The sequence below is a fragment of the Biomphalaria glabrata genome, chromosome 15 (assembly GCF_947242115.1).
Source record: "Biomphalaria glabrata chromosome 15, xgBioGlab47.1, whole genome shotgun sequence".
Taxonomy (NCBI): Eukaryota; Metazoa; Mollusca; class Gastropoda; family Planorbidae; genus Biomphalaria; species Biomphalaria glabrata.
Window position 1 is genome coordinate 1,755,218 of NC_074725.1, and position 12,391 is coordinate 1,767,608.

The 12,391-nt window shown below is 34.0% G+C and overlaps 1 protein-coding gene across 2 annotated transcripts in view; it reads left to right on the forward strand.

The window, feature by feature from the left end:
* LOC129923198 (uncharacterized) overlaps positions 1-12,391 on the forward strand; it is a 50,126-nt gene that overhangs the window by 26,422 nt on the left and 11,313 nt on the right. For both annotated transcript variants that reach the window (XM_056013213.1, XM_056013214.1), the window contains exon 3: positions 12,023-12,131. In XM_056013213.1, coding sequence (XP_055869188.1) covers positions 12,023-12,131 — 109 coding nt within the window. The remainder of the gene's footprint in view (positions 1-12,022; positions 12,132-12,391) is intronic.

Consider the following 12,391-nt stretch of genomic DNA (forward strand, 5'->3'; position numbering starts at 1 on the left):
ATTCTGAGTATTTAGCGGAACACTTTGCTTATTATTTAAAGAGATTAATTCACCTGGTGGCCTATTAGTTAACTCTTTCTCTCCTAACTGACGATACCAACGTTGATTATACTAGAATGTGGTAAATAATTACGGAGAGAAAGAGTTAATTATTCCAGAAGTTTGCGGAAGACCTATTCAGGCCTCGCGGAACAACATGGAACAGTTTGGGAAACACTGGACTAGTTTTTCGCCATGTTCTGGGTTTTCTCTGCGTGTTGTGCCCTTGTGGGTCCAACCTAAGCCCTGTCTAGCTCTGTTGCTGGCATCTTTTCTTAGGGTGTGACCAATCCATCTCCTCACTCAATCTGAGGTTTGTCTAGCTCTGTTGCTGGCATCTTTTCTTAAGGTTTGACCAATACATCTCCTCAATCTGAGGCTTGTCTAGCTCTGTTGCTGGGATCTTTTCTTAGGGTGTGACCAATACATCTTTCAAATCTAAGGTTTGTCTACTTGAGGTAGGCATCTTTTTTAAGTTGTGACTAATATACCTTGTTTTCCCCAAGATCTGCACCTCTATCAGTGGCGTAGCTAGGGTGGGGGAGGAGGAGAGGGAAATTTGAAAATCCCCCGGGTCCCCAGTTGAAGGGGGCCCCCAAATTAGTGTTTTTTTTACATTAAATATTAAATATTACGGAGGCGCAGTGGCTGTGTGGTAAAGCGCTGGACTTCCAAACCGGGATCCGGGGTTCGAATCCTGGTGAATACTTGGATTTTTCATTTCGGAATCTTCGGGCGTCTATGAGTCCACCCAGCTCTAATGAGTACCTGACATTAATTGGGGAAAAGTTAAGGCGGTTGATCGTTGTGCTGGCCACATGACATCCTCGTTAACCGTTGGCCACAGAATCAGATGACCTTTACACTATCTTTCAGACCACAAGGTCTGAAAGAGGAACTTTACTTTACTTATTAAATATTACGGAAAATGCAGGGGCCCCTAAAGAGGTCAAGCCCCCACCCCCACGCCAACAAATGCTGAAAAATTTCTAGCTACGCCCATGTCTCTACTTTTCTCTGTCCCTATCTCTCAGACTTCGGTGTTTTCTTATTTTTCATACTACTGTATGTTCAAGGTAAAAGGTGGTCGACATAACAGGGGCACCCCATGGAAACGCTTCAAAGACCAGTTTAGGCCAACTTGCCTAAGCTGACATAGAAGAGAGCACCTGGTTGCATGCGGCCTCAGAATGAGACAGCTGCAGGCCACTCACAAAGGCAGCGGGATACAGATTTGAGACCAAAAGAAAATCGCTGCCGAGGACAAACGCAGACGGTGAAAAGAAAATCTAAATCGACCACCTGCGGACAATGGTTATGCTTGCCCTGGTGGTGGCAAAATATGTAGGTCACAGCTTGGGCTGCGCAGCCACGGGAAATACTGCATTCCTAACTAATCTTCGGACTCGAAGACAAGCCTTATCATTATGTTCAAGTAATTTCTCAAACATTTACTGTAGATGCTTCAATATTTTTTAAAGTTTATACATTTCTTTTCTTTACTGAGAATCTCTAGCTGTCTAGTGGATCGTCTCATTTATTAGAGAAAGTATTTTTCGTTTGCTCCCTCTCTATTGCTCCAGATAATGCCCTACAGAGCTAGTTGGTGACACAGGGCAGTGCCCCGTGGGAGTCAGTTTGTCTATATCACATCCTGGAGACTGATCGGGAAACCCTAACGACGAGTGCGCAAATAAGCCTCGTTTAATGTCGACGTTACAGAGAGACTAGCCCCATGGATCGATTGTTTCCCCCCGACACTGTGGTGAGGCTTTAATAGAGGGATTAGAGGAGCTTGATAGAGCCAGGGGGAGGGGGTGGAGCTTGATACAACCAGAGGGAGGGGAGGAGGAAGGTAGGGGGGAATGACATCTCCTTGTTAATTAGAGGTGGATTGGTGGATAAATGACTGGATTAAGTGGAACATAGTATGGAACTATATCAATGGAGCATAGAGCATTAGTATAACAGGATTAATGGGCCATAGCGTTTAGTGGATTAGTGGATCATGGAGTATAACTATATCAGTTGATCATGGAATATACCTGAATCAATATCACGGGAAATAACTCTGGATTAGAAAAGCCCGTGATGAGAATGGGTAGTGGTTCTTATTTTTGCAAAGGATCTCCGTAAGTTGAGAACAAAGGAACATTCAGAACAGGGCCTACATACTTGATCACTACATTCAGAACAGAGGCTACATACATGGCTATTACATACAGAACAGAGGCTACATACATGGCTATTACATACAGAACAGAGGCTACATACATGACTATAACATACAGAACAGGGCCTACATACATGACTATTACATTCAGAACAGAGGCTACATACATGACTATTACATACAGAACAGGGCCTACATACATGACTATAACATACAGAACAGGGCCTACATACATGACTATAACATACAGAACAGAGCCTACATACATGACTATTACATTCAGAACAGAGGCTACATACATGACTATTACATACAGAACAGAGGCTACATACATGACTATAACATACAGAACAGGGCCTACATACATGACTATTACATTCAGAACAGAGGCTACATACATGACTATTACATACAGAACAGGGCCTACATACATGACTATAACATACAGAACAGGGCCTACATGCATGACTATAACATACAGAACAGAGCCTACATACATGACTATTACATTCAGAACAGAGGCTACATACATGACTATTACATACAGAACAGAGGCTACATACATGACTATTACATACAGAATAGGGCCTACATACATGACTATTACATTCAGAACAGGGCCTACATACATGACTATTATATACAGAACAGGGCCTACATACATGACTATAACATACAGAACAGAGGCTACATACATGACTATTACATTCAGAACAGGCTACATACATGACCATGATGCATATCGTAGGGAAAAGAATTAGATCTGCAAGCTCGTTGGCTAAACTTTAGTTTGACCGTTGTAATCTTTCAAAGTATAAAATAAATAATATCAATTTGGCTAGAGGATTAGAAAATCTTTACCTGAATAGATATTTCTTGGGCAATTTCCGGACGCAGGCATGCGGGAGTTTAATAAATTTATGTTCAGGAACAATTTGCCGCCGTCTTTGAAGCCTAGATCTAAAGGCCTATCATTAGAATAGTATAAATTCTAGTAGATCTATACATTCGCTTAACCAGGATTTTTTTCGGAAAAGGTGGTTTGGGGGGGGGGGCTGTGCGGTGTAAAAAAAAATTACACTTTAAACAAAAAATTTCTAACATTAATTAGTTATTAAGAGTAAAATAATCGCTCTATAAGATGTATGAAGGAGGTAGGCCTATTGTCTTTTATAAATTTCACATTCTGTTCAACTTGAAATGGAACACAGTTCACGACATTCTCTCTAGTTTATCCTCATTTTTCAGGAATGATCCTAATCGAAAAAATGTTTATAGATGTATACCATCTTCACTTGTGGAGAGTTTTTAAAGATCAAGACATTATAAAATTCTTATTGAGGCACTAATTTTTTATTTTTTTTTTAGACCACAGGGGAAACAAATCTTTGTTGCCTTTTTTTGACTTCTGTACCGTGTGAACTCCCCTTGTGACATACTCAAGTTGACAATATGAAGTTAATATGATCTGTTCCAAGACTGGTTCGGCTTGGTCAACTAACTTAATTAAAGAAGTTACGAAGAATTAGTTGGTTGTGGTCCTATGCTCCAAAATATACCAGAGCTGCACGAGTTTAAACAAATTTGTGGCCAACGGGAAAATGGCATTCTGGGAATATTTCGCAGGAACCGCCGGAAACATAGATCTACATGTACTCATCCACAAAAACTTTCCAAAAGAAAATTATCTAGGTGGCGCTATTCTGGTGATATGCTAGATATTGAAAGAAGCCTGGAAAGAAATATCTTTTACCGATGGCAGGGTCAACAAAGGGGCAGGCAGGGGAGAGAACTAATACATCAGTTTTGTTGTAATGACGAGCAGACGTAGCCAGACCTACCAGAGTTATGCCAGTATCACGAATTCTATTATAAGTTATCAACGTATTGGCGTGTTTAGATAAACATCTGTTTCTCTCTAATACCAGTACCGGGGTCTATAAATCAGATATAGATCTATATAAATAATAAAATGCATCTTATAAGCTCTGTTGTAGATTCAGTACGCATCAATATATGTAACATTATAAATGTTTCATTTTAGCAACAATCATAAGAAAATGACACATATGTTATAAGCTTATAGACCCTATAACAGGGGTTCTCAACCTGTGGGTCGCGACCCCCTTGGGGGTCGATTGACGATTTGCCAGGGGTCGCCTTTGACCATCGAAAATATGGATTGTTCGTGTCTATTCTTCTATTGCTGTATGTGTGTGTGTGTGGGAGGGGGGGGGTCGCGACAGAGTGGGAGATTGTAAAAGGGGTCGCTGAGCATTAAAGGTTGAGAACCGCTGCGGCCTATATGATGACAAATAATCAATATTATCTTTATAATTCTTTCTTTTTTTATGTGTTTCGAAAGGTTTGCTATAAACAATAAAACTGCCCTTCAAAAAGTTTTCTAAAAATGTGTATAATTTTAAATAAATGCAAGAATTTGAGATCTTGAAGACTAAAGTCTTACTTCCTGAAGTACTAACGACTAATTTCAATATTTTAGTTCTATGTTGTGCTTGCTACTGAGTCTCAAATGATATTAATCATGGTTGAAAACAGGGATTGACTGGGTATCAAAATCGGCCGGGCATTTCTATACCATCCGGCCCATAATTTATATTTATAAGATGGACATCCAGTTCTAAGTCTACCTGTCCTCAAAATCATTATGTTAAATTTGATAATGTATCGATAGTTGTACACATGCTTACAGTGAACACTATGTCCTTATAAAGAATAAAGGCTTTATGTTGCTTTTTAATCGCAAAGTGTATAGCCCCTAAAAGGGTGAAGCTCTATGGATGTAGGGCATTGTAGGCTATTACATTATTTCGGAAAATATGTTAGATTAAATTAGTAGGCCTTAGTAGAGTCAGTAAAAGATTTTTTTTTTAAATACTTCGCTCAGAGGCCCCTTCCCCTGAAAAAGGAATACTATAAAACATTTAACAGTGGCATCCATGCGGCCCTTATCTTATAAAATACAGACGTGATTTAAAAAAAGAACATGCTTACTGTAGTCCTACCGGCCCATTTGGATACCGGCCCACCGGGCAATTGCCCGAATGCCCATACTGCCAGTCCGCCCCTGGTTGAAAAGGACTCTTTTGAACACTATTAGTATATATTACAATTTCATGAGATTTCCAGGAGCTCCTGGTAAATCAGGAGGCCGCGGGAAATCGGTTATAAGTTATAAAATGGTTTAATTTAATAATTTACACCTAGAATTAGCGCGGGGCGGGTTCTATGAAAGTACGGGGCCCATTGCGGTTGCATAGGTTGCATTCGCTGAAAGCCGGCCCTGGAAAATAGCGGCGTTTGCTGCGCTGCGTGTCGACAAGTGATAATACTTCTGCTTGATAGGAAACTAGACTAGTTAGCTAGAGTTATATTTTCTTTCCTAAATCTTTCAAAGCAGACTGTTGAAAAGTTTATTTTCTTTCTTTTTTCTTTCTCTTTTCTTTCTTTTTTCTTTCTTTTTTCTTTCTTTTTTCTTGCTCTTTTCTTTCTTTTTTCTTTCTTTTTTCTTCTTTTTTCTTTCTCTTTTCTTTCTTTTTTTCTATCTTTTTTCTTTCTTTTTTCTTTCTCTTTTCTTTCTTTTTTCTTTCTATTTTCTTTTTTTTTTCTTTCTCTTTTCTTTCTTTTTTCTTTCTTTTTTCTTTCTCTTTTCTTTCTTTTTTCTTTCTATTTTCTTTCTTTTTTCTTTCTATTTTCTTTCTTTTTTCTTTCTCTTTTCTTTCTTTTTTCTTTCTTTTTTCTTTCTCTTTTCTTTCTTTTTTCTTTCTTTTTTCTTTCTTTTTTCTTTCTTTTTTTCTATCTTTTTTCTTTCTTTTTTCTATCTTTTTTCTTTCTTTTTTCTTTCTCTTTTCTTTCTTTTTTCTTTTTTTTCTTTCTCTTTTCTTTCTTTTTTCTTTCTTTTTTCTTTCTATTTTATTTCTTTTTCTTTCTCTTTTCTATCTTTTTTCTTTTTCGTTTCTTTCTTTTTTTTTCTCTTTTCTTTCTTTTTTTTCTATCTTTTTTCTTTCTTTTTTCTTTCTCTTTTCTTTCTTTTTTCTTTCTTTTTTCTTTCTTTTTTCTTTCTCTTTTCTTTCTTTTTTCTTTCTCTTTTCTTTCTTTTTTCTTTCTATTTTCTTTCTTTTTTCTTTCTTTTTTCTTTCTTTTTTCTTTCTTTTTTTCTATCTTTTTTCTTTCTTTTTTCTATCTTTTTTCTTTCTTTTTTCTTTCTCTTTTCTTTCTTTTTTCTTTTTTTTCTTTCTCTTTTCTTTCTTTTTTCTTTCTTTTTTCTTTCTATTTTATTTCTTTTTCTTTCTCTTTTCTATCTTTTTTCTTTTTCGTTTCTTTCTTTTTTTTTCTCTTTTCTTTCTTTTTTTTCTATCTTTTTTCTTTCTTTTTTCTTTCTCTTTTCTTTCTTTTTTCTTTCTTTTTTCTTTCTTTTTTCTTTCTCTTTTCTTTCTTTTTTCTTTCTCTTTTCTTTCTTTTTTCTTTCTATTTTCTTTCTTTTTTCTTTCTATTTTCTTTCTTTTTTCTTTCTCTTTTCTTTCTTTTTTCTTTCTTTTTTCTTTCTCTTTTCTTTCTTTTTTCTTTCTTTTTTCTTTCTTTTTTTCTTTCTTTTTTCTTTCTTTTTTTCTATCTTTTTTCTTTCTTTTTTCTATCTTTTTTCTTTCTCTTTTCTTTTTTTCTCTTTTCTTTCTTTTTTCTTTCTCTTTTCTTTCTCTTTTCTTTCTTTTTCTTTCTTTTTTCTTTCTTTTTTCTTTCTCTTTTCTTTCTTTTTTCTTTCTATTTTCTTTCTTTTTTCTTTCTTTTTTTCTTTCTATTTTCTTTCTTTTTTCTTTCTTTTTTTCTATCTTTTTTCTTTCTATTTTCTTTCTTTTTTCTTTCTATTTTCTTTCTCTTTTCTTTCTTTTTTCTTTCTATTTTCTTTCTTTTTTCTTTCTTTTTTTCTTTCTATTTTCTTTCTTTTTTCTTTCTTTTTTTCTATCTTTTTTCTTTCTTTTTTCTTTCTATTTTCTTTCTATTTTCTTTCTTTTTTCTTTTTTTTTTCTTTCTCTTTTCTTTCTTTTTTCTTTCTTTTTTCTTTCTATTTTCTTTTTTTTTCTTTCTCTTTTCTATCTTTTGTCTTTTTCATTTCTTTCTTTTTTTTTCTTTTTTCTTTCTTTTTTCTTTCTCTTTTCTTTCTTTTTTCTTTCTCTTTTCTTTCTTTTTCTTTCTTTTTTCTTTCTTTTTTCTTTCTCTTTTCTTTCTTTTTTCTTTCTATTTTCTTTCTTTTTTCTTTCTATTTTGTTTCTTTTTTCTGTCTCTTTTCTTTCTTTTTTCTTTCTTTTTTCTATCTTTTTTCTTTCTTTTTTCTTTCTCTTTTCTTTCTATTTTTTTTTCTTTTTTCTTTTTTTTTTCTTTCTCTTTTCTTTCTTTTTCTTTCTTTTTTCTTTCTATTTTCTTTCTTTTTTCTTTCTATTTTCTTTCTTTTTCTTTCTCTTTTCTATCTTTTTTCTTTCTCTTTTCTTTCTTTTTTTCTATCTTTTTTCTTTCTTTTTTCTTTCTCTTTTCTTTCTTTTTTCTTTCTATTTTCTTTTTTTTTTTCTTTCTCTTTTCTTTCTTTTTTCTTTCTTTTTTCTTTCTCTTTTCTTTCTTTTTTCTTTCTATTTTCTTTCTTTTTTCTTTCTATTTTCTTTCTTTTTTCTTTCTCTTTTTTTTCTTTTTTCTTTCTTTTTTCTTTCTCTTTTCTTTCTTTTTTCTTTCTTTTTTCTTTCTTTTTTTCTATCTTTTTTCTTTCTTTTTTCTATCTTTTTTCTTTCTTTTTTCTTTCTCTTTTCTTTCTTTTTTCTTTTTTTTCTTTCTCTTTTCTTTCTTTTTTCTTTCTTTTTTCTTTCTATTTTATTTCTTTTTCTTTCTCTTTTCTATCTTTTTTCTTTTTCGTTTCTTTCTTTTTTTTTCTCTTTTCTTTCTTTTTTTTCTATCTTTTTTCTTTCTTTTTTCTTTCTCTTTTCTTTCTTTTTTCTTTCTTTTTTCTTTCTTTTTTCTTTCTCTTTTCTTTCTTTTTTCTTTCTCTTTTCTTTCTTTTTTCTTTCTATTTTCTTTCTTTTTTCTTTCTATTTTCTTTCTTTTTTCTTTCTCTTTTCTTTCTTTTTTCTTTCTTTTTTCTTTCTCTTTTCTTTCTTTTTTCTTTCTTTTTTCTTTCTTTTTTTCTTTCTTTTTTCTTTCTTTTTTTTCTATCTTTTTTCTTTCTTTTTTTTATCTTTTTTCTTTCTCTTTTCTTTTTTTCTCTTTTCTTTCTTTTTTCTTTCTCTTTTCTTTCTCTTTTCTTTCTTTTTCTTTCTTTTTTCTTTCTTTTTTCTTTCTCTTTTCTTTCTTTTTTCTTTTTATTTTCTTTCTTTTTTCTTTCTTTTTTTCTTTCTATTTTCTTTCTTTTTTCTTTCTTTTTTTCTATCTTTTTTCTTTCTATTTTCTTTCTTTTTTCTTTCTATTTTCTTTCTTTTTTCTTTTTTTTTCTTTCTCTTTTCTTTCTTTTTTCTTTCTTTTTTCTTTCTATTTTCTTTTTTTTTCTTTCTCTTTTCTATCTTTTGTCTTTTTCATTTCTTTCTTTTTTTTTCTTTTTTCTTTCTTTTTTCTTTCTCTTTTCTTTCTTTTTTCTTTCTCTTTTCTTTCTTTTTCTTTCTTTTTTCTTTCTTTTTTCTTTCTCTTTTCTTTCTTTTTTCTTTCTATTTTCTTTCTTTTTTCTTTCTATTTTCTTTCTTTTTTCTGTCTCTTTTCTTTCTTTTTTCTTTCTTTTTTCTTTCTCTTTTCTTTCTTTTTTCTTTCTTTTTTCTATCTTTTTTCTTTCTTTTTTCTTTCTCTTTTCTTTCTATTTTTTTTTCTCTTTTCTTTTTTTTTCTTTCTCTTTTCTTTCTTTTTCTTTCTTTTTTCTTTCTATTTTCTTTCTTTTTTCTTTCTATTTTCTTTCTTTTTCTTTCTCTTTTCTATCTTTTTTCTTTTTCGTTTCTTTCTTTTTTTTCTCTTTTCTATCTTTTTTCTTTCTCTTTTCTTTCTTTTTTCTTTCTCTTTTCTTTCTTTTTTCTTTCTTTTTTCTTTCTTTTTGTTTTTACGATACCTCAGTTTTCGTTTTAACATCGACGAAACATCGACATCGAGTTATTTACTCTCATGAATGAAAATAATTTACTATTTGGAAGGGGGGGGGGTCGCTGCGTAGTGAGGAATTGTAAAAAGGGGTCTCCGAGCAAAAAGGTTTAGAACCGCTAAAAAAATAGTCCAGTTTGACATGAACTAGGATCAGGAAGCTTTCCAGTTTTTTCTTCTAAATGGAAGTTCTGACTAACAAGTGTTTTCTATTCATCTTATTTCACTAATTTTGACCACTACACTATGGTTACTGACGCTTGACCACTAGACTATGATCACTGAACCTTGACCACTGGATTATGGTCACTTGCCTCGAGGGCAAAGTTTCAGGATGTTATCCTAAGGTTGCAGTCACTTTTTAACGGTGAATCAATACTGTAATTGTTTGTACACTCGATCGATGGCTTCAGATCGTGGCTGTGTCTGTGTGTGTGTGCGTGCGTCTCTCTCTCTGTGTGTATGCCTATGTGTATGTGTATGTGTGTGTGTCTATGTGTGTGTGTGTGTGTCTATATGTGTGTGTGTGTGTCTATGTGTATGTGTGTGTCTATGTGTATGTGTGTGTGTCTATATGTGTGTGTGTGTGTGTGTCTACCTGTTTGAAGGTCGATACGTCTTGCAGTTGCCGCAGGACATAATTTATTAGGAGGAGAATAAATGTATGACAAGGGATCAGAGGAAAGACCGTAACGGTTGAAACCTACCCAGAAAAACAAAATATGACGTGGTCTGTGACCGTAAGTAGCCAATCAAATCAGCTAAAGATTTGACTTTAATGTTAGTGTCAACCTGTGCGATATTTGCCAGCTAATTCGCTTATCTTCTGCTGATGTCTGTTTAAAAGGATATTTAGTAAAAAATGTTAATTTCGGATAAAGAATAAACGGTTTCAAAAAGTTAACAAATGTAGGCGTCTAAAGACAAATCTGTTATCCTCTGAGGGTCTTTTAAGTTCTCTTGTTTTGTATCTGCACCTTCCTTAGACAAGGGCTTTTCTTTGGGTCTCAAACGTCTAGAGGCAAATCTGCTGCCAACTCCTATCCGTTATGTAAGTCAGGCCAAAATGTTTATAGCATTTCTGGAGTGGAGGCACTTCTTTTACGCCGTCTTCCTTTAAGCCCGCCAAAAAAAAACGATCCCCTTTATGCATGCGGTTATCCCCCATACGGTATAGGTGCCCCAACCCAACACTGCCTCTAGCAGAACCGGTTATCCCCCATACGGTATAGGTGCCCAACCCAACCCTGACTCTAGCGGAACCGGTTATCCCCCATGCGGTATAGGTGCCCAACCCAACCCTGACTCTCGCAGAACGTGGTTACTTGTCGTTATCCTGCATTTTAAAGAACATTTCAACAGACTTTAAGAGTTAACAGCTTTTTGAATATGAAAGACTGCATCCCCTTCAATGTGCAGGCCAATACCACTCTTTACATTACTACTCTTTACAATACCACTCTTTACAATACCACTCTTTACAATACCACTCTTTACAATACCACTCTTTACACTAAACATCGTTTGCCATCACAGCAAGGTCTCATGGAGCAGGTTGATGTATCCCATATACTATAAGTACTACTTTTAGACCATGCGATCTATGGGGCAGATGATGTAAAGTTCATCTGTTTTTGTGGCCCACGGTTAACGAGAGTGCCATGTGGCTAGCACAATGATCAACCGCCTTTATTTTCTCCAACTAATGTCAGTGGGTTGTCCTAATGAGTGTATGGTATGTCCTAATAAGTATGTGGCTTGTCTTTATTAGTGTATGGGATGTCCTAATAAGTATATGGGTTGTCCTTATTAGTGTATGGGATGTCCTAATAAGTACGTGGGTTGTCCTTATTAGTGTATGGGATGTCCTAATAAGTACGTGGGTTGTCCTTATTAGTGTATGGGATGTCCTAATAAGTACGTGGGTTGTCCTTATTAGTGTATGGGATGTCCTAATAAGTACGTGGGGTGTCCTTATTAGTGTATGGGATGTCCTAATGAGTATGTGGGTTGTCCTTATTAGTGTATGGGATGTCCTAATGAGTATGTGGGTTGTCCTTATTAGTGTATGGGATGTCCTAATAAGTACGTGGGTTGTCCTTATTAGTGTATGGGATGTCCTAATAAGTACGTGGGTTGTCCTTATTAGTGTATGGGATGTTCTAATGAGTATGTGGGTTGTCCTTATTAGTGTATGGGATGTCCTAATAATTACGTGGGTTGTCCTTATTAGTGTATGGGATGTCCTAATAAGTACGTGGGTTGTCCTTATTAGTGTATGGGATGTTCTTATGAGTATGTGGGTTGTCCTTATTAGTGTATGGGATGTCCTAATAAGTACGTGGGTTGTCCTTATTAGTGTATGGGATGTCCTAATAAGTACGTGGGTTGTCCTTATTAGTGTATGGGATGTTCTAATGAGTATGTGGGTTGTCCTTATTAGTGTATGGGATGTCCTAATAATTACGTGGGTTGTCCTTATTAGTGTATGGGATGTCCTAATGAGTATGTGGGTTGTCAATGAGGATCTTTTGAGTTTTCGATACTGTCGTGAAATTAGTAAGCATTTTTGTTATGTGTGAACAAGCTGGTTTAAAAAAAGGTTTAACAGCTCAAACAAGATTTCCATCATAAAGTTGGTCTAAACATCATAAATATAATAGTTTTAATTTCTATCTGATTTCTTCCACGCAGGCTTCAACTGCAAGTTTCCCAATGAGGGTTGCCATGACAACAGCGAATGCTGCAGCGGGAAATGTATTCATGCACATCCGGGCACCAACCCACGCTGCACAAAGCTGAGGTAAAAAAAAATAAATAAAAACATAAATCTAAGAGCCTAAAGAACGAAACAAAAAAATGTTTATACCTTTTAAGTTAAGTGGAAGTTATTGATTTTTTTATGACGCAATGAAAATGTTTTGATTCATGAAAAAATACTTCACGTGAAGTTTCAAGTTTTTAAAGTCGGATTACTAATATTGCGAACTTTTTTCACTTGGGAATTTAGAAGACAGGGAAATTTTTCAACGTAATTTAAAATTCTCCAATTGAAGTTTTAAT